Source organism: Mesoplodon bidens (genome assembly GCF_964165515.1).
Source record: "Mesoplodon bidens genome assembly, chromosome: 1".
Classification (NCBI taxonomy): Eukaryota; Metazoa; Chordata; class Mammalia; order Artiodactyla; family Ziphiidae; genus Mesoplodon; species Mesoplodon bidens.
Window position 1 is genome coordinate 194,977,234 of NC_138176.1, and position 22,599 is coordinate 194,999,832.

At 42.9% G+C, this 22,599-nt stretch overlaps 1 protein-coding gene across 6 annotated transcripts in view; it reads left to right on the forward strand.

The window, feature by feature from the left end:
* The window catches only part of AFF1 (ALF transcription elongation factor 1), a 213,702-nt gene that overhangs the window by 180,986 nt on the left and 10,117 nt on the right, over positions 1-22,599 (forward strand). For all 6 annotated transcript variants that reach the window (XM_081238196.1, XM_081238198.1, XM_081238197.1 and 3 more), the window contains 8 exons: positions 4,830-5,768; positions 14,780-14,883; positions 15,536-15,788; positions 16,512-16,603; positions 16,753-16,813; positions 20,500-20,636; positions 21,246-21,317; positions 21,744-21,884. In XM_081238196.1, coding sequence (XP_081094322.1) covers positions 4,830-5,768; positions 14,780-14,883; positions 15,536-15,788; positions 16,512-16,603; positions 16,753-16,813; positions 20,500-20,636; positions 21,246-21,317; positions 21,744-21,884 — 1,799 coding nt within the window. The remainder of the gene's footprint in view (positions 1-4,829; positions 5,769-14,779; positions 14,884-15,535; positions 15,789-16,511; positions 16,604-16,752; positions 16,814-20,499; positions 20,637-21,245; positions 21,318-21,743; positions 21,885-22,599) is intronic.

Genomic DNA, 22,599 nt, shown 5'->3' on the forward strand with positions numbered 1-22,599 from the left:
GAATCACTAAAAGCCATGCATTAAATTGATGGCGTTGTAATTTCGCCAGGGCCGTGTTTCTTGATCCCACTGTCCCATGTAAAATAGGAATAGTGCTTGCCTGTCACCCACCCTTGGGAGATATTGTAAAGATAAACAAATGAGACTGAAAATTTCAAGCACTAAATGTATCTGGAGAATTTATGTTATTTACTGGATTGTTGAACAAAAGAAATGTAGTAACAACTAACAAGGTTGCCAAATGTCTTCAAAACTTAGAGTAGCAGGGTAAAATGTTTTCTGGGGAAGACATTTTTAGTGAACTAGACCAGCTTATATAGGGAAAACTATTCTCTGTGTTTAGGTAGGAATCCCAGGAAATGAGATTTTCTGATTAAGAAAGCGTTAAAGTTTTCAGTATTTGTCTCTGCTGTTTAGAAAGCAAGGCCACTGCACTAGAGCATTAACCAAATCCATCTGGAGATGATGTAGTGAGACTGAGGAACCATGTCCGAGGGCAAGGGAGGATGAGGAAAATACCTGAGTATCATTTTGTTGTTGTTGTTGTTAGATACGAGTTTATGTCTGGCACAGAGTAAGTGCTCAGTAAATATTTTTGGAGTGAATAAACATAGATCAGCATTAGCTGCACTTGAAGTGCCTTTCAGATTTTAGAAGCTACTCTCTGTATTTCTGGGGGCTCTCTGTTTTCTCCTGAGATACTAATTGCTGTTGAAGTAATTTTTCTATGCCCCAGGGAAAAGGGTACTGAATATGCTCTACAGAGAAATTGTGTGCTTGTTCATGTTACTGTTCATAAGATCTTTGCTTTATGTCTCACCTAATTCACTAAGAAAAATCTGCATGCTTGTTTGGTTACTGATATAAGCAAGAGAATTCAATTAAATCAAAATTAAATTCAAATAAACTGGAAATGGCACAGACTTGGCTGAATAATTAAAACTTGAAAGAAAAATTTAACCTGGTGTTTGTTTTAATGAAGCAGTTATATCTTGTTGCTCACGAGGTTATTGAATAGAATAGATTTAGAGACTCTTAGATGAAAAATGATGTTCCCATCATACTTTACTTTTTAAAATCACTTTCCTAAATAGGCTCATATTTATATATTTGTGTTAATGTGCAAATCTAGACTTGAGTATGGTTTTGTTGGTTATGTACCAAGGCTTAACTTCCTCAGGCATATTTTTGTCTTTGTCTAGATTTTAAACCTTTAATTTTTCCCGAAGTTATTTAACAACCTTTCTTTCCTTTTAAGATAAATACCTGCATTATTGTAAACCTCTGTTAGTTGAGCGTTACATGAATTCCATAATAGGTCATAGTTACTAGTTTTAACTTTCTCACCCTTTTCTTTATTCTGTTTTTAAGGCTGAGGAATTTGCTCCTTAAGTCTCCATTTTAAATTCATTTGACGAAGTTGTCCAGTGACCTTATGAGACCTGAAATGTTATATGTGTGCCAATGGGCTGGTGGTGAACTTGGGGAAAAACCACTTTCAGTCTCTTCTTTATAGTGAGTCAGCATGTAAATCTCAGCTTTTCAGAATATATGGGACGTATCGCCCTTTTACAGCTTAAGTAAAGTTCAGGGAAAAATGATTCTATTCTGTTATTCAGGGATCTGCTTAGTTTTCTCATCTATTCATTGTCTAATTCTTTGGTAGTAAACAACTGTGGTTGATTATCTACTAAGATCTTGGCACTTTCTTCATAAATTACATAATGTAACCATCAACCCTTGAAGGTCGGGAGCTTTCTTTTCACCTGTAAGGAAGTAGCAGCGCTAAGATTGAAACCCGTAGCCGTTTAACTCAGAAGCCATTTTTTTTCCCCACTACATCTTGCTACTTCTCTCTTTCTTTTTTTTCTTTTCTCTTAAGTTTTGGAGTTGTACTCCCTCACAACAACTACGATGTTTTACAAAAAGAAGAAAAAAAAAAGACGTATGTTGTGCATAGCTCAAAACTTTTTTTTCAAAATCATAATTCATTCTAAAATACACGAACTTTTGCCAATTTGAGAAGCTAGGAGAAGTAAAGAGACATACAGTCAAACATTTATTAAAATGCTCATATATTTCTGCACCTCCTCTGTGCGGTGTCTGGGTTGATCCAGCACTGGGAGGCTGGGGGTGGGGCATGGGGAAAGGCTGAGGAAGAAATGAAAGTCCAAACCTTGATTCTCTCCAGCACTTACACTCTTAAAATTCATCTTAAAATCTGTTTTTAATCAATCCCTTATGTAAAACTTTCCCCCATCCCAGCACCCAAATAATACCTAACCTTAAAGGAATTCTGTCCATCTTACATCTTTGTAGTAGGTATACAAAAAGGATCACCCCTACCCTTTCCTCTTGTCTGGGCACACCAACTCAGTTTTACCCTGCAACTGGGCCATAGGCCTCCCTTCTGGACATTTTCAGTACGGCAGTAGAAGAAAATATGTTTTATTTCTGTAACCAGGACATTCCTTTAGGGACTACTAAATGTATCTTAAACTGCCCTGTTCTGGGGGGTGTGGGGGGAGAAGCGGATGTTATTTATACCAGGAATGACCTTCCCTTTTGGTTAATGTGTAAGTACTCTTCTATAGAGCAAGAGTGTCACTGATTGCAGTGCAGTTGTCAGCATAGCCCTGGTGAAAGATCTCTATACCTTTCCCGAGAAAGGGTTTGAAGGATTTGGTTCCTGAGGTGATTTATAAGTGATACATCTTTTTTTTTTTAATTTTTATTGGGGTATAGTTGCTTTACAGTGTTGTGTTAGTTTCTACTGTACAGCAAAGTAAATCAGCCATATGTATACATATATCCCCCTTTTTTTGGATTTCCTTCCCATTTAGGTCACCACAGAGCATTGAGTAGAGTTTCCTGTGCTGTACAGTAGGTTCTCATTAGTTATCTATTTTATACATAGTATCAATAGTGTATATATGTCAATTCCAATCTCCCAGTCTCCCAATATATAAATGATATATCTTAATGCCTTGTTCCCAATCATTTAACCATTAGAACTACCACGCCCTCAAGTCTTTCAAGAAATCATGTCTGACAAGTAGGTATGGTGTACCTTTTCTCTACCCTAAATAACCATCCTGTTTTGTTAGAATATTGAATGCAGTTTTAGATTATGTGGGACTTTGTCAGAGTAGTTTCCTTCTTCCCTCTCTCCCTGCTCTGAAATTCAAATGAGAGCATGGGGATAGAGTTGATATAAGTGGAGGGAGCTACAAAGAAGGTATGTTGTCTTAAGCAGGGAAAAAAAAACCAACAACAAAACCCCCACAATTCTGTAGCCCTCTTTCTGGCCAAAGTATGATGATCCTACCTAGTTCCTTAGAGTTCCTCTTAGTTCTATTTTGTTACAATCACAAAAAGCCCAGTCTAGCTACCTGATCATTTTACTACCTAACCTTTTCCTCGCCCCAAAGCCTTTACGTTATATCCACATATCTTAAACGTATTACGTTTGCCTGTTTTTATAGAATTGAGTTGTTTGGGATATTCCACTTGGGAAAATTGTTAGCAGTCTTCCCTATGTCATCCACTTACTGGAGCGAGCTCCTTACTCCATAATCTAATCAATTAATCCCATGTGAGATATCTTTGATTAACTTCCTGTTGTGTTGTGGAAATGATTTAGTCATTTATACAAACCACCTGTCAGAATGGATCTTAAAAGCATGAAGCATGCCAGTGACATACTGCCCTTTTTTTTAAAAAAAGTAATCATTACTTACTTTATTAAGGCATGAATATTTTCCCAAATAGCATAAAATTTATAGGTACAGTAATACACCCATGAAAAAGCCCAAATAAATATCTCATGTACACCACTGTGTGCAAGACATAATAGTAGAATTTGGAGATAAAGATGTCCTCATCGTTGTTTTAATAAGATCTAATATCCCATTTGGAGAGAGAGAGTGCGATGCATCAATAGTCAGTTATCAACAAAGATTTTAACAAGATATCTCCTGTTAAGATAACAGGGGAAGTCAGGGACTTCTGTTTATTTGCCAAGTGAGTTGCACAGATAATCAGTATAATCTCACTGCTCTTAGTTGTGTGCTCTGGAGCCTCCCTGTGTTCCTTAGAAAAATAGGTGCTATTTCAGAGACTGCCTGTAATGGGAGACTTCATGTTTGATTTTTAAAGAATTCAAGTGACTAATGGCTGGCTAATGTGACCTCACTTGGTTCTTTTTACCCAGTTGTAAAATTTGAATATCAGAAGACAGTGTGTCTGCGATAAACTGAAAGCTGTGTCATGTATTAATATTTTTAAGTGAATAAGAGAAATGAAATCGTCTTGAAGAAAGTCATTTTCAATTGACAAGTACATCAGAAAAAGGGATAAAGCGTGAAACCCATCCATAATCACTAAGACTTACTCACTGACCTTCTTCTGAAAATCCTTGATGAAAAGATTCTTTTTAGTCTTCATTTTTCCCTATCATTTTCTGACAGAAGAGTTCACAAGCCAAGATGTGAAAATTCTGTTTAAATTATATGGTAATTACCAGTGGAACAAAATATTTATTACACAGATTTCTCCACAGTTGCCAGTGGTCTACATTGGTCAGTATGTAATGGTCTATTATTAGTGTCGGCCACAGCAAAATTCCTGTAGCATGAAAAAATTGGAAGATTGTTTTAAGAGTTAATTGTTATAGAATTTGACCTATAATTAGAGGGGAGTCAAAAGGACCTGAATTCTTAGGTTTGGAGTGATTGCATCTCCCGGCCAGTCCTGTAGGATTGGGTGACTAACCCAGAAGAGTATCATTATTGGTCAGTTAACCCTATCTTCTTTTTCCTTGTTTGTAGCCCGAACCTCCAACAACAAACAAATGGCAGCTGGACAACTGGCTGACCAAAGTCAGCCAGCCCGCGCCGCCCACCGAGGCCCCGGGCAGCACCGAGCCCCCGGCCCGGCACCCGGACAGTAAAGGCAAGGGTGGCGACGGCGCCACCGGAGGTCACGAGCGCCCGGAGTCCAAAGAGCCTCCCCCTAAAAGCTCCAGCAAAGCCCCTCGGGTGCCTTCCGAAGGCCCCCATGCGGGCAAGAGGAGCTGTCAGAAGTCCCCTGCCCATCAGGAGCCCCCACAGAGGCAAACCGTGGGATCCAAACAACCCAAGAAGCCCGTCAAGGCCTCCGCCCCGGGGCATGCGGATGCGCATGCAGGTGCGCGCGCCAGTCTGCTGGTGGAGAGCGAGCCTGGACTTCCTCCCCAAGCCTCCAAAGACCAGCCTTCCAAAGACAAGCCCAAGGTGAAGACGAAAGGGCGGCCCCGTGCCGCAGAGAGCCGTGAGCCCAAGCCGGTGGCGCCCACCCCCAGCGAACGGAAGAAGCACAGGAGCGGCCCCCCGGCCCCCCCGAAGGCACCTCCGAAGGACGCGGCGGAGGACAGGAGCCCCGAGCACTTTGCCCTCGTCCCCCTGACCCAGAGCCAGGGCCCTGCCCGCAGCGGCGGCGCCAGGACTAGTGGCTGCCGACTGGCAGTGGTCGTCCAGGAGGACCGCCGCAAGGACAAACCCCTGGTGCCTTTGAGAGACACCAAGCTGCTCTCCCCGCTCAGGGACACTCCGCTCCCGCAAAGCTTGATGGTGAAGATTACCCTGGACCTCCTCTCTCGGGTACCCCAGCCTCCTGGGAAGGGCAGCCGCCCCAAGAAACCGGAAGACAAACAGCCATCGGCAGCGAAGAAGGCAGATTCTGAGAAGAGAAGCTCAGAAAACTCAAGCAAGTTGGCCAAAAAGAGAAAGGTGAGTGGGGGGCTGACCTTCCCCTACAGTGTGGAACATACCTGCTGTGGACTTGGGGCTGTCTTTGGCCCTTGATTTTAACTCTGAATCTTCTTAGAAGAGGCTGGAAATCTTTGGATTCCATGTTGCCTTTGCGACTATACCAGAGTTAGTCTTTTACTGCAGATAAGTGTTGATAAATGCCAGATTGCTTTAAGTCTTGCTAGTTTGAAAAAAAAGATGAGGCAGTCATTGAAAAGGATGTCTTGCTTTAGAATAATATAACATTAAGGGTATGTTTTTATCTATTGTGATAATATTGGTATTTACCACCTGGCTCATTAGGTTTTGCCTTAGAAATTAAAACCTTACATGAACTGAAATGTTAATTCTGAATTACTGACAGGAGTGCTATATACTAAATGTTACTCCTGTAGTTTGATCATTTTGATACTGATATTATATCCATGTTTTAACTCATGGCCACCTAACACCTCATTAGTTTGAAACCACCAGATGTAGAATATGTGACTCCCGTTAATGACTTTTACTAATGAGCAGAGCATTATGAGAAAAAAGTTTTAGAGCTATAGAGATGGTTGGGGCATCTTTTTGGGTAATATAGGCTGTTATGGTGCATTGTGAAGTATTGAAATCTGTCATTTATCATAGTATTTGGAAGCTTCACTTAAGGAATGAACATAGTAAAATAATAATAATAATAATAATCCCTGCATTATTTAAGACCCTTGTTACTTGGTCATATACACTATTTTGAATAATCTCCTTTCAATCTTTATGCTGAATTATTGAGCTCTTGATATATTTTTTTTGCTGCTTCTTGATGGTGAAAGATTAGTGAGTTTTCCCCGCAGTGGCATTCCCAAGCCAGCCTACCCAGGATTCAGAGTGAAAGGCACAAGAAGGGCCAACTCTTTCCTGCTGCGAAGGCATCTAAACACTCTTATAAATACATACAAAACTCTTACTCAGTTGTGGGAGTTGAGCTAAGAATAACGAGGACGAAAAGATCATGAAGGCTGCTGTCATGTCCGATTTGACCGATTACTCCACTAGGTTAAAAATATAACGGGACTTTACCAAATAGTAACGGGCGGCAGTTTCTCGAGCACCTTGTCGAATGAGACGTGAGGGTGTCTATTGCCACCATAATTGCAGCGGGCAAGTCCAGTGGGGTGGGATCAAGTGCCAATTGGCAGTGCTGTTTCAGCTAGAGGAAGGTGTATTCTCATTCCTGATAACTAGTTTAGTTTTTTTTTTTTTTAATTTTATTTATTTTTGGCTGCATTGGGTCTTCACTGCTGCGCGTGAGTTTTCTCTAGTTGCGGCGAGCGGGGGCTACTCTTCGTTGCGGTGCGCGGGCTTCTCATTGCGGTGGTTTCTCTTGTTGTGGAGCACGGGCTCTAAGCGCGCAGGCTTCAGTAGTTGTGCACGGGCTCTAGAGCGCAGGCTCAGTAGTTGTGGCGCACGGGCTTAGTTGCTCCACGGCATGTGGGATCTTCCCGGTCCAGGGCTCAAACCCGTGTCCTCTGCATTGGCAGGCGGATTCTTAACCACTGCACCACCAGGGAAGTCCTCGATAACTTTTAAAACGATGTGTGCCTGTAAGAGGTGTAAAACTTTATGGAGAAAATTATGATGGGCCAGGCTAGGAAAAGGTGCCTGCATCTAATATACCTGAGAAATCTTAAAAATATACTTTTTTTTCATGATGTATGTTTTATTTTATTTTGTACATATGTATATATCACATCATCTTCTTTTAAATTAATTTTTATTGGAGTATAGTTGCTTTACAATGTTGTGTTAATTTCTACTGTACAGCAAAATGAATCAGCTCTATGTGTACAAATATCCCCTCTTTTTTGGATTTCCTTCCCATTTAGGTCACCACAGAGCACTGAGTAGAGTTCCCTGAGCTATACAGTAGGTTCTCATTAGTTACCTATTTTATACATAGAATCAATAGCAAAAATACACTCTTTTACCTCCTCCTGGGAAGTCTTTTGTCACCTGTCCCCCAGCTACCCTAATACTATCTAATCTCCACTGCTGACCTTCTGCATCAGCTGGAGTGGGGAGAAGTATTAGCTTCTAAAGCGCTTACTAACCGGGGTAAATGTTGGAAATTGGAGCCTCCCCAGACAGTTGTCAGACCAGTCCACCCTCCAGTGCAAATCTAGAAGCTCTGCTTGCAGCTCCAGAAAGGGAAATTCAGCTGTCCCTGTTGAGTATATGAACTGTGCCCTCTGAAAACCATTTCCAGCCCTTGGCTGAGCTCTCCTAGGGCAGCTTATTTATCTTTTTGTTCAGAAGATGGAGAAATAATGACTGCCTCATCTTAGGCAAGTCCACGCTTGCCTTAAAGCTCTGGCAGGCAGCTGAGAGATCTGGCTCTGGGAACAGCCTGCCTCCCTGCTGTGGGACTGACAGGATCAGGGACTGAACCAGTGGTTACAAACCCTGGCTGCACATTCCTGTCCCCCAGGGAACCCTCAGTACTGGTGGCAGGATGTGTGCCACCCCCCAGCCCCACACTCCCATTGTTATTTTCTAACTCCTCAGGTGATCCTAATGCCTAAGGCTCTGGAGCAGAACCTTATTACCAGGCCAGGATTGTATAAAGCTAGTGTTTTGGACCAAGAAATCTCTCCAGTGTGGTGCATTTAGACATCATGGATCTCGACAACCAGGAATTCCTGGCCTGAAGTATGTCACTGGTTAGAAACATTACTTAGGAGTTTTCAGATAAATATAAACATCAGCCAACAGTGTCACTGGTTAGAAACATTACTTAGGAGCTTTCAGATAAATATAAACATGATCAGAGAACTGTGTGTCATTGGTTTTGCTTCCTGCTGGATTCCAGGTGGTGATATGAATACTGAACATCATAACCTCAGGTTCTCTCTGCGAGGGGCAGGCTCCCCCTTTCCTGTCAGGACCCTGACTCTACTTGCTCAGGGTACCTTTGGCCACCATCCTTGGACGAGCGGGGCAGCTCTGTGGGCAGCCCAGTTCTCTTTTTAAGCTTAGGTGCTTTCCCCCAAATTTGGATAGTGAAGACTTGTTCATTTTCTTCATATTGAGTGTGAACAGTAGAAAAAACGCCACGAGAATATAGTGAGAGCCGTTGAATAATGTTCCTGCTCCTTTGCATTAGTGGGATTTATTTAAAGGTTCATCCCTCTCTTGGCACAAAATTTAACAAATATTTTCAGAGGGTAAACAAACCCTTAAAGCCATTTTAGACTCAAAAGTGTGAGAAAATGATCATAAAGAGTTAGAGAACACGGGGACATGGGGAGGCGGAAGGGTAAGCTGGGATGAAGTGAGAGAGTGGCATGGACATATATACACTACCCAGTGTAAAATAGATAGCTAGTGGGAAGCAGCCGCATAGCACAGGGAGATCATCTCCGTGCTTTGTGACCACCTAAGGGGGTGGGAGAGGGAGGGTGGGAGGGAGACGCAAGAGGGAGGGGATATGTGGATATATGTATATGTATAGCTGATTCACTTTGTTATACAGCAGCAACTAACACACCATTGTAAAGCAATTATACTCCAATAAAGATGTTAAAAAAAAGGATTCCATTATGAAGATTAAATATTCCCCCCAAGTCTCCCCTTATATTTTAAAAAACATACTTTTTAAGCCTGAAAAAAAGAGTTAATAGTGGTTAAGAGCTGTGATGAAGCCATCAAATGTGGCACCTATAGAAATGTACCTATATTTTTTTTCCCCCCTTTTTCTTTTTTTTCTTCTACTTTAAAGGAGTGGGTTGGGGACAATTCATGAGAAAAAAGAGAAAACTGTGAGGGTAAATAGACATTAACTCACATGGTGCTCCTTACATAAACTACAGAATTTCTTCAACCTGATTACAGTTTAGAATTTAAAATAGAACTTACATTTTCTTTTATATAATTTTTAAGCTTTATGTTTTCCAGACTTGGAAGAAAAGTTGAAGTTGAGAAGCACAAGATAATATACAATCAGGGCAGTGCAAATGAGAGGATTCTAAAAGCACACCAAACATGCATAGAGCTAAGCATTGCTCTCGGTGCTTTCATAGATATCCTCATTTCATTCAGTCACCTTATAGATGTCTTTCAAATAAAATGCTAGACTGTCTCAACAGTCGTTTAGACAAATAACAGAACTGGGAGGTTACATTCATTCAGGTCTTTCCCTTTTTATAAATAACTGCTTTACGGACCCAGAAGCTTGGACACTTTTGGAAAAACATTTCAGTGCCATTGTTTATGTGTGTTTTGAGGAGTGGGGAGGGAAGTTATGGGATCTGGTGGGAAAATGTGCATTTTTATTGCTTGATGGTTAGTTCAGACCTTCCCAAGATCTGACTGTTTTCTCTTGGGTTGTTTCTCCAGATCAACCTTCCCAGTTATTATCCTTCAAAATCAAGGGTTTGAAAAGTCATCCCTATAATTTCCTAAAGCCACTTACATCTAATTTCTTCATGCCTGTTAGTTACCCTAAAAGCATCATATGAAGAGCTGTTTTAGGGCCAGTCTAATGCCTGTGTATTCCCTCACCCAAAAGAAGGAAAAGAGTGGATTCCCTTTGCTTTTCTGTGGTACTTTCCCCAGTGAATATAACCTGCCTCATTCGTGGGGTCACCTTGGACTGACCTGCTGTGGCGTCGTCTTATTGAACCTCCTGCAGAGGCAAATCCCAGAAAAGTACCTGAACTTCCCCAAAGGCTGCTTCTCTGCTTTTGCTATGCTCCATGTGCTACCAAGCGTATTTGCTTCCCTGTGGGAGAGGAGGATAGAGTTTAGAATTGGAGTGCGGAGGCCGCATGTGTCTCTTGTTCAGCTGCTACCTTCTATAGACGGGGTCCAGAAAGGCCTTCCATCACTTGGTTGCTTAGCAAAAGCAGGTCTGGAGCTCAGTATGCTGACCCCTCCCAGTCTAGTGGATCTTGGCTCCTTTGCTCTCTTTCACATCTTTTTTTTTTTAATATTTATTATTTATGTATTTATTTATTGTATTTATTTTTGGCTGCATTGGGTCTCAGTTGTGGCACGTGGGATCTTCGTTGAGGAATGCAGGATCTGTCGTGGTGTGCGGGCTTCTCTCTAGTTGTGGCGTGCGGGTTTTCTCTTCTCTAGTTGTGCGCAAGCTCCAGGGCTTGTGGGCTCTGTTGTTTGCAGCACGAAGTTTCTCTCCTTGAGGTCCACGAGCTCAGCAGTTGTGGCGTGTGGGCTTAGTTGCCCTGCAGCATGTGGAATCTTTGTTCCCTGACCAGGGATTAAACCCGCATCCCCTGCATTGGAAGGCAGATTCTTTACCACTCGACCACCAGGGAAGTCCCTCTTTCACACCTTTCTTGCTTTTAGTAGGGTGGGGCTGGAGGAGCAGGGTGTATGTGTGCAAGTACCTGTTAGGGGATGGGTGCAGGTTGGGGGGCGTTGGTGGCATTCTTGGAGCAAGGCCTGAGGTCATACTTCCAGATCAGTGTACTGACCGGCTGTTACCATATCATCCCTGGCTGAACCCCTCCATTGTCCCCACTCCTGCCACCCTAGTGCCTGCCACACTTTAGTTTCCCTTCCAGATTCCCGTCATCTCTCCCCATCATGGCTAAGCTCTGAGTCGACTGTCTTTCTGCCTGTTAGAAACTATGGCCCCAAACGAGTGTTAGTTCTAAAACAGCCGCTTTCACTAGCCCCTGTTATCCGTGGCACCTAGTTGGTGAGTCAGGTGCTGGGGCAGGCAGCAGGCTGCCCTGGAGGCCTTCTCTTCAGAAACCGGCTTGGCCTAGCACAGTCCCGGATCTTCCTTTTATGGTGTTCATTCTTGCCCTTTTGCTCCACTCTGTAGGTGGAGCAGCATTTGGCAGATAATCTGAGGCTGCCTGACCCAACAGGCTAAGAAGAGTAAACAGGTCAGTTAGGAACAGTCATCAGCCGGCAGGCTCCTCCTGTTGGAGATGCGGGCACTGTCGAGACATTGTCCTTCTGGAAAAAGGGAGTGTCCAAGACCCAGACCTTAGACAGGGGTCCCTGAAATGGGAGTTGATCTGTGGATAAGCCACTGAGCAACGGAGACTCCTTTTTCCTTCTGAAGAGAGGACGTCACTCTCACCTCACTTTCAAATAGCTTCTTGACCCAGAAACATCTCAAGAACTCCTTGCCTTCTGTTTTCCAGTCTTGGAATTCAAGTCTGTGTTTCCTGCCACCCAGGATCAGATGACTCCCTCTCTCATGGCGCTTTGCTAAATCCATCCACTTAGGGTTGTAGTGCAGGTCTGCTCCTGGGCCAGCTGACGAATGCTCACGGAGTGCCTGCTCTGGGGATGCCTCCGGGACTCTTCCTACAGAAGACAAGAGGGTTCCAACTACAAAAATACTGACCCCGGCCCGCAGGCGTGAATTCGGGTCAAAGCAAGCACAGTCAACAGAAGGGGATTTTGCTTAATTGGTTTAACGGCTTACATTCTACCAGCTGACAGAGTATTAGCAGCTTCTAAGTTGCTACATGTCAACGTAAAGTGTATTATTCCAGTAAGTGCCAACATAGTTGTTAAAGCTGGCATTGAAGTTAGTCTTTGGTGATTCTTGGTTTGGGGCTGTGCTCTTGAGTCACTGATTGGCACAAGCCAGAGTCAAAACCAGTTTGTGAGGATTGACTCACTATGAATCTTATTTTCATGTGTGGTTTATAAGGCCTGCCACTTTGGTTTCTAGTTATAACTAGCATGTCCTAAGCAGCATGAAGATATACAAACAAAAACTAACTCTCATTCCACCTCTGGGGTTTGGTGTTTTCTTTAGAAAGTAACCTTGTGGACTATTTATGCTTAGCTTTGTCTTGGGGACTTATCCCACATGTCCTTAACTGCCTGGAATTGCCTTCCATTTAAAAAAGTATGTATTACTAACTACTTCACGTGCAAGTTAATTATCTGCCTGGGTATTTTAGCAAATTCTGTGACTTTTCCCAAAGATAAATTTCCCACCCTCTTGTAATGCTTGCTGGGCCAGCTGTGTGGCCTTTAATCTAAAACTCAAGAGAATTCACTGGGGCCATTGGTAGCAGAGCTTCTTGGCCACAGTGGGTGTAGTGATGAGGGGACACCCCTTAGTAGTAGGGTTCTATTTTAACCAGTCACTTCTGGTTTATTCTTTCTTCTCTGCTAACATTGAGTTCATTATGAATTGTTGAATGGAGGGTGAGTTACATGCTGGGCAGAGCTGCAACAGGCCTCTCCTGACCTGTGCCAGGACCTTTCATCTGTCCTGAACTGTGCTCCAGGCTTGTGCTGCCGGCCTGCACTGCCTGTCACGTGAGAAACAGCCGTGTGAAATTTACTGTTTCAGCCGTGCCTGTGGGATGTGCTTATTCACATGATGTGTTCTCTCCTTATGAAGTCCCTCAAGACCCTTTTTCCCCGGTCTTCTGTAATGAATGGTTATATTTCTGAGCAACGGATTTGTTTTTATCTTACCTAACCTATACATTTAATAATTCTTTCTTTGCATCGGCTCATTGGAAGTTCAAGGTCCATTTTGCAGATCACCTCTAGAAAAATGTGTAAAACAGTTCTGACCCACATACACAACTTAAAATTTTCTAGTAGCTACGTTAAGAATATAAAAAGGGGCTTCCCTGGTGGCGCGGTGGTTTAGAGTCCGCCTGCCGGTGCAGGAGAAACGGGTTCGTGCCCCGGTCCGGGAGGATCCCACATGCCGCGGAGCGGCTGGGCCCGTGAGCCGTGGCCGCTGAGCCTGCGCGTCCGGAGCCTGTGCTCCGCAACGGGAGAGGCCACGACAGTGAGAGGCCCACATACCGCAAAAAAAAAAAAAAAAAGAATATAAAAAGGAAAAAAAACAGTGAAAAATAATTTAATCCAGTGTGTCTAGAATTACCACTTCAGTATTTCATCAGTAGAAAAATGATTACATTCTCCTTTTTTGGACAAAATCCCTGACTTCACTTGTCGCTGTGGACTAGCCGTGTCCAAGTGCTGTGCAGCTCTGGGATGGAGTGTGCAGGACAGAGTGGAATTGGCTTCCAGTGGTACCGAAGTACCAGCCTTCCCTTGGATTTCTTTCCTCCACCCATATTTTCCCTTCTTCTTAATGTCCTCACCTGTGCAAACACCGGGAGATGAAAGCCAAGTGTCCTTATAAGCCACCTTGAATGGTCCATTTTGAAACAAGAGAGAGAAGTTTTCTGCAGAATTTATGAAAGGCTGGATGGAGGCGCACACCCAGGCATGCTTGCTTGCAGAATGCCGGGGGAGAGAAGGGCATGTTTTGCTATTTCCCTCCTTTTGAGCAGGGCCAGGCCGCTGATTAGCGCCTGGGCAGAGCTTGAGCCTACACATCTTAATTTATTCATTTTTCTTGGAGAAATTCAGAGAATGAGGGAGAGACTGTGGTGAAAACCGGGGCCTCCCACAATGAGATCATTTGAAGAATGTTGTTTTTCCCTTTAAGGCTCTAAGAGAGGATTTAGGGTTTTTTAGGGATTGTCCTAGATAGGCCGGTGGTGTCCCAGATTTCTCTCCCTGTGCCCTGACAGTTGAGGAGTTTAATTCTAAAGCACCTGAGTCGATTGAAGGACTCCCACCCGTCGCTTCACTGTCCTTGCTAGAAAGCTTTCTTCCCGCAGGGCCATTACGTGAGCACAGACCAGGGGGAAGGAGCCTGCATTTTGGACTTTCTGTAAATTTGATGTACATGTTGTCATGGGAAAACGCAGCTGTTTTCTTCCTGGATAGAGACAAACCTGGTTCTTTCCTTAGTCCTTCCTCATGTACAAATCCGTCTCAGTACAAATCACAGCAAATCTAGATGGTCTGCTGCCCTCACCACCCACCCACCCCCATACACAGTGTAGATACTTATAAGGTTTCTGTGTGTGTTTAGAAGTTTCCAAAAGTCTGCTTGCTCTCATTGACCTTGCTGCATATTTTTTTCTATTTTGTCTGTACAATTATGTTTGTAATAATTTGCTGTTATACTACAATAATAGGGTGAAGCAGAAAGAGACCACGATAGCAAGAAAATCAGGGTGGAGAAAGAAGTCAAATCGCAGTCGTCACCCTCATCCTCCCACAAAGAATCTTCTAAATCAAAGTGAGTATAGAGATTAGGAACAGGCTGCGAAGGTGATCGAATCTTCCTGGATGGCAACATGGCAAAACGTTTTTCTTCTGCAGTAGAACAAGAGAATAGTGAACTCGTCGGGCTCGTTTTGACGATAAAAGTTCTGTTTGTTTTCCTTCACGAGGACCTTAGAGGAATTAACGGTTCATTTGGCAGCAAACTTAGATTTATCAAAAGCACAAAAAGACTTGGCAAAAACAAGTGAGTCATGTCACCATGTAGGAACCAACAGAGATTTGAAAGAGAGGGAGAGAAGGGGTCAGATGTGAAGGGGGCAGAGAGGAGGTGGCAGCTGGGCCTGCCTGCTTGGCAGAGACAAGGTGCAGGTTGGGCAGCAGCTACTGCAGAGTGACTCGCTTGGGTAAAGGTAAGACCACTGGCAGACTCCGCAAGCTTAGTGACAAATTGTACAACTTCATTTATTACTCACAGGTAGGACTGTAGTTTTCAAAGGCATCAAAAAAAGGGCTCTGAAATGTGGCCTTTCTACAAAAATGGATGTCATGGCTCTGTGATATCTTTATCTTTTGTGTCAACAGCCATTTTGTCCTTATAACTCAACAACTAAGTTATACGGTTCATGTTTTGCCTTAACTTAGTTTTGCATGATGTTTCATTCCAGAACGCCCAGGCCCTCCTCTGAGCCCTCAAAGAAGGAAATGCTTCCCCCTTCACTTGTGTCATCCTCGTCCTCGTCCTCATCCTCCCAGAAGCCAGCCAAGCCTGCACAAAAGAGGTCAAGGCAGGAAGCAGACCCCAGTGGCCAGGACCCTCCCAAAAGTGCCAGTAGTACCAAGGGCAACCACAGAGACTCTTCTGTTTCCAAGCACAGAAAAGTAGAGGGGAAGGGCTCTGGAAGCTCTACAGAACACAAAGTAAGGAGGGGAGGCAGGAATGTATGAAAGGGAATGTGTTGGTGTGTCTTTACTTTAAATGCCCAAATAAGATAAGTTTTCTACCATGGTATTTCAGAGCTATTCATCACTTTTAATAAAGCAGTAATGAGTTATTTGTGCTTAAAGCTCTACTTTTCAGAGGGAGAGTAAAAGATAGTTCATATTACCTGAAAATTTAGGTGGCAGTTTATTCTTCTTAAAGTGGTTCAGAGGTGAAAAATCAGAGTAGATTTTTGTGTTAATTTTCTATCAGGTGTTTTGCAGTAAAACATGATTACCCTGGTTCTTGGTATGGATGTTTGATCTCAAATACTTTCATTATTAGTGATAATGAGGGGAAAAGTATCCACTTTCTTGAATACAGATTCCTTCCTTCCTGTTAACCTGGGGTAGGTGAGTGTGTGTGTGTGTGTGTGTGTGTGTGTGTGTGTGTGTGTATTGCTTAAGAGAAAATGTGAAATTTGGCTTTGTTGATAATCTGTTCTCTTGGGCATTCTTGTCTTATGGCTTTTCTGTGTCCCCGATACAATCCAAATCTACAGTTTCAGTTGAATCTAGCTGAAAAAGTGCTTGACCAAGCTAGAGTGTGCAGCATTTGAGTTCCTTGCTTTTGAACGATTTGGGGCTAATTTAGAGAGACGGTACAGTTAGGCCAATGGTCTTAAATGTTACAGGGTGATTGATGTGGTGATCTTTTTTAAGGGATCTTCTGGAGATACTGCAAATCGTTTTCCAGTGCCTTCTTTGCCAAATGGTAACTCCAAGCCAGGGAAGCCTCACATGAAGTTGGACAAGTAAGACTTTGGATGCTGCTGCTTCTCCCTCCACCTCCCCCTGCCTCTCCTCCCATCCTTGTCCCCCTCCAGTCGTCTTCAGTCATCTTGCCCCAGTCCAGTACTTTTAGGTTCCTGTGACCCACCCCTGGTCTTTTCTTCTCTTTCAGACAACAAGCAGATTTTCACATGAAGGAGGCCAAAAGGTTGAAGGACAAAGCAGAATTAGTGGTCAGTCTTGGCTCGTTCTCCCTTTGGTGGAATGTTTTCCGATCAGACACTTGCCGTCTGGTTCCAAATCACTAACTGTGGCTTGGGGGCGGGATGGGGGGTGGGGCTGCGGGGGCCTGACGTTGGCCGCAGTGTAAGCAGGGTCAGCAGGGTCAGAATGAGCGAGGGCGGAGCGGTTCCTAGGGAAGCGACACTGTTCTGACTTCACTGATTCCGTCTGATCATGGGCAGATAGACAAAGTACTAGTTTCACGTTTTATATCTAAATGAATGAAAGTTGATCTACCTGGTAGTGTTTTATTTAATATACATGAGGGCTTTCTTGTCCCACCGAATCAATTCTTTGGATGTGAAAAACAACTCTGGCTTACTGAAAGCTGGTCAATTTGTGGTCACCCCAAAACATTTCAAAAAGTGAGGTAGCCTGTTTGCATTCCAAAATTATCTTAACGCCCTGTTCACTGTTAGAGGCTAACAGTGAACAGTGGACCAGTACCATCAGATGAAATTTTAAGGTGAAGGTGATGATTGCACTGTTGGTAAACATGCCTTAAAGAAACGAACTCTCGGGCTTCCCTGGTGGCGCAGTGGTTGAGAGTCCGCCTGCCAGTGCAGGGGACACGGGTTCGTGCCCCGGTCCGGGAGGATCCCACGTGCCGCGGAGCGGCTGGGCCCGTGGGCCATGGCCGCTGAGTCTGCGCGTCCGGAGCCTGTGCTCCGCAGCGGGAGAGGCCACAACAGTGAGAGGCCCGTGTAACCGCACCGCCCCCACAAAAAAAAAAAAAAAGAAAGAAACGAACTCTCTTTACCTGGTGGCTGTTGGACTTTCTGGAAGGTGGTAGTTTTGTTAATTGCATACATAAATAATGCTTTTATTTCTCTGCTGCAGTGTAGTTATATAATGCTTGCCCTTTGTCATATTTAAGCATCTAAGACTCTGGGGCCTTTATTTGCTTGGTGTATTCCCCACACCTAAACCCCTGCAGATACCGTATGTTGAACTTTGTACCACAAGAGAACAGCATCGGTTGCCTTGATTCTGCCACAGGCAAACCTAACCACAAACTCTGGAGGTCCACAGGGATTGAATCAGATCAGTCCATGGTGGCCTCAAAATCCTAGCCCAATGTTCTTCAACCCCAGTCTGTAGCCTGGCATCTGTTGTCAGGCTGGGAAGGGCTGGGCCGAGACCCTTTTATCAGGTCCCCATTCATTGGAGTAAAATGTTGATTGAGTCCTTACCTTGCTGGATGCTGTAGGAGAGTCAAAGATAAATTAGACACTGTCTCTCAAGTGACCCTGTACCAGCATGACCTGAGTCAGATTAAGATGCCTCAGATAGCACCAAAACAGTGGTATCTTTCTAACCTCTTCCTTTCAGTTCTCCAAGGCTGTTACTAGAACTGTATGAATCTTTTGAATTTTGAGAAAGAGTAAATATTCAGTACTTTGTCAGCCAGTTATCAAAAACTTACCTTGACACTGGGCACTAGATTCCTTCATTATTCAAACAAGATTAATACTCCAGGGAACTGTGTTTTTGTGTTGCTTTTAATCTATGCATATGCACATCTTCTTTCTCCCTTCCTATGGCCATTGCATCCCATTTTAGTAAGTGATGTTAGCTCATTCCACTCTCAAAATATGCCAGTTTGGACAGAAACCTGAATGGCCAGCCTCTTCACAGTATTCTCCTTTATTTGCACAATGTCTCAAAGATGACCATCTTGCATTCCAGATAGTGAAGTGCACAACTGAATACAGAGTAGTGTATTTCACCTCTATTCTTATTTTACTTACTGTTAAGGAAATTAGAGCTCTACTAGTTTAACCCTGTCTCAGGAGATACATAGAGTTATCACAGGAATATTTTCATTATTAACTTTACAAAATACTTAAGGAAGTGGATACTGGCAAATTGCTTTAGTATAGTTTCTTTTGTTTCTACCCTAAGGCCAATATAAATTTTGGAAATCCCATGAAGAAGATGGTATTGAATAAATAAACTTGAAGAGTTAAATTCGCACCAGTGAAGCAAACCAATAAGGCCCTATACTGTTGATTATTTGGGACATGCTGATTTGATTTTTATTCTTTCTGTCACTAATTTTCTGAGCCTGGGTTCTCTAGAAAATATATATATATATATATATATATATATATATATATATATTTTTTTTTTTTTTTTTTTTTTTTTTTTTTTTTTGCGGTACACGGGCTTCTCACTGTTGTGGCCTCTCCCATTGCAGAGCACAGGCTCTGGACGCGCAGGCCCAGCGGCCATGGCTCACGGGCCCAGCCGCTCCGTGGCATGTGGGATCTTCCCAGACCAGGACATGAACCCATGTCCCCCGCATCGGCAGGTGGACTCTCGACCACTGCGCCACCAGGGAAGCCCCTAGAAAAAATAAAGCAAGTTTTTTTTTTTTTTTTTTGGCCATGCCGCATGGCGTATGGGTTCTTAATTCCCCGACCAGGGATCAAACTCATGCCCCCTGCATTGGGAGCACCGAGTCTTAACCACTGGACTGCCAGGGAAGTCCCTCAAGTTATTTTTAAAAATTAAAATTAGGGGCTTCCCTGGTGGCGCAGTGGTTGAGAGTCCGCCTGCCAATGCAGGGGACACGGGTTCATGCCCCGGTCCGGGAAGATCCCACATGCCGCGGGGCGGCTGGGCCCGTGAGCCATGGCCGCTGAGCCTGCGCATCCGGAGCCTGTGCTCCGCAACGGGAGAGGCCCACGTACCGCAAAAAATAAATAAATAAATAAAATAAAATAAAATAAAATTAGTAGCCATCTTTCTTTGCCAAACCTTCTTTCTTTGCTGATGTGTCACCATCTCCTTACACTCCACTTGCACCTTTATGGTTTTCATTCATTCTTTTTGAACATATCAAAGTAGAGACATTAGCAGAAACTACAACCTTGCAAATGTCATGTTGATCAGTTGCTCTTACAATGTGTGCTGCATATGACATCTCATATGTAGTGAGACTCGGCACAGTCTCAGTCAGGTTGGCTGAGTTCCACCAAGTGAGAAGAGCGTAAGTGACAAAATATGTATTCGGGGTTAGATGACCACCAGTATCTGATTGCATTCATATTTCTACATTCCTGTTAAGGGACTCTGAAATTTTATCCCCGTTGGCCCAGGGGATAGCCTTGTGCCCTTAACCCAGACTCCCAGAGGAGATGACCTGTTGGGCTCTAAAATACATAAAAAGATTATTGTTCGACATGAAATCTAAGATGCTTGTAAACCATAACATTTTTTACTTATTATAAGATAAACTTCAACACGTACAAAGAAACTGTTTCTGCATTATTCTAGTTGTGTAGAATAACCTATTTGCCAGGAAAATCATATGATGGGTAATTGCACACTAGTAACAAGGGGACCATGCACTGAGTTCCTTAGTTTGAATATGTACTTTAATAAGGTTTTGAGAGTATAGTCTTATTACAAGATTGTTGTCTCTTTCCTACTGAATTTTTAGTAAAAGAAAATTCTCAGTAGGTCAGAGCTGACGGGCTTTGGTTATTATATCGAGTTTGTTTATTCTCACACTTCTCTCTAGCCATAGTTAAATTAAGACAGTGGAGGGAAGTTTCTGTAAAGAATGTGTGTGAGAAACTAAGTAAAAGTCCGTGTTAGGCTTAACAGTGACCCTGTTCTTCGCCCACAGACGGACAAGGTTGGGAAGGCTTTTAAGTACCTGGAAGCTGCCTTGTCCTTTATTGAGTGTGGCATTGCCATGGAATTGGAAAGCCCAGCGTCCAAGTCGGCTTGCTCCATCTATGCAGAAACCCTAGACCTCATCAAGTAAGTGCAGACTTATTTTGCCTTCCTTTTAAGTACTTCTCTGTCCTTACCTTTATTGCTTTAATCCATTTGAACTTTGGTCTGAAGACAGCTTAACAAAGGGGAGTCTTTTAAAAAGTTACTGATCCAGAAACTTTTTTTTTTTTTTTTTTTTGTCATGAACTGAAAATGTATTCCGGATGAAGTGCTAGAGCAGAACAACTGGGTTGGTCTGCATTCATTTTGCCAAGTGCACGGTGAAATGCCAAACCCTTCAGGGAGAGGGTTGGTTTTTCCAGTTTTACTTTCTTATCAGATGCCCTCTCATCTCAGCTGAAGCTCTCGTCTTTGTTTATTACCTGCATTTCAGGAGGGGACTCAGTAAGGATACAAGTCTACTTGGTTTCAAGCAGGTGGACAGGTCAGAGAAAAGGCATGTCCTCGCCTGATTTTCTGAATGGCCTGAATTGTTGCTCTAAAGCCTCATTTTTCTTCTGCGTTGCTGCCATGTCTTCACATCTTCAGGAAAAATGAATATAAAACCAAGACAAACATAATAAGATATCTTTGTGTCTGGGATTTTTCTGACTGCCTTTTTTTAACCTGATGTACATTTGTATTTTCCTATAGATTCATAATGTCATTAAAATCCTTCTCGGATGCCACAACACCCACACAGGAGAAAATATTTGCTGTTTTATGGTGTGTATCTTTTTCTTTGTCTAAATAGCAACTTACATCTGCTTTTGCATATCTGTTTTCTTAAAGTGAAAATGATCATGAAAAGCGAATCACTACCAGAAAGTGGTAGGATGTGTGGTCAAGGGGTTAATCCCACTGGTGGTTAATTATTATGAAATGGCATCTGCTGCCATTTTACTGATGACTTCGGTCTTGTGACTTAAATTATATCCTTGTATATTTGTGTTGTTTCACTAGTATTTACTTCTGACGCTAGTGTGAACAGTGCAGTGAGATTCTCGATGTTCTTTCTCGCGTCGATGAGGAAAACCCAGTATGTTCATTAGGGTGAACAGTAGGGAAAAGGTTAGGCGGCTTGCTCTCTGTAGTAGTGATACTCATGAATCGGAGCTAATGCTTCACTTCACCTTATGTTTATGTTCACAGCATGCGTTGCCAGTCCATTTTGAACATGGCTATGTTTCGTTGTAAAAAAGATATAGCAATAAAGTATTCCCGTACTCTTAATGAACACTTCTTCAAGACTTCTTCCAAAGTTGCCCAGGCACCTTCTCCATGCATCGCAAGGTAATGATCAGTCTAATTTAAATAACTTTCAAAATTAAGTTCTTTCTTTCTTTACCTCTTGCTGTGACTTTGTTTCAAAAATTGTTTACATCCATGTGCTGATTTGCTTATTCAACTGAAATCATTAGCACATTTCTACCTTTTTGAGGAATAGTTAGAAATCAGGGTGTTTCCTGGTTGGGCAACATAAATTAAAAAGATAACTACAGAGAATCTAGGGTCCAGGTTTTAGAACTTTGAGGATATTTGGATATGCCCAACAATGTAAAACAGGCGGAGCCAGCGGAGCCAGTGGAACCAGAGCCAAGGTCCTTTCTCCTTCTATGCAGCACGCCGTCTTAGTGTTTCAGTAAACAAGAACTTTCCCTAACCAATTCCCTCCTACCTTCTCCAGGGTCTGTAACAGTGATATTAAGAATCAAAACAGCTATCTCTAGCTGAATTTTCCCCCACTTTGTGAACTGAAATTGCTCACCTGTTCCATAAGCTGTCGAAAAACAGAGTCCTTGTGCGGGTGTTTTTAAGATGAAGATAGAGTTTTCTTCCCTTTGGTACTTGCCTAGTATTTTTTTTTTTTTTTAATTTGGTCGTATTCCTTGAAAAGCTCCCAGTTCTGACGGGTTTTGCTATTTTAAGAACATCACCTAGAAGATTGCCCCATTTCCAGCACATTCAAAAGAAGAGATTCCCATATGGCCTCTCTTAAAAAAAGAAA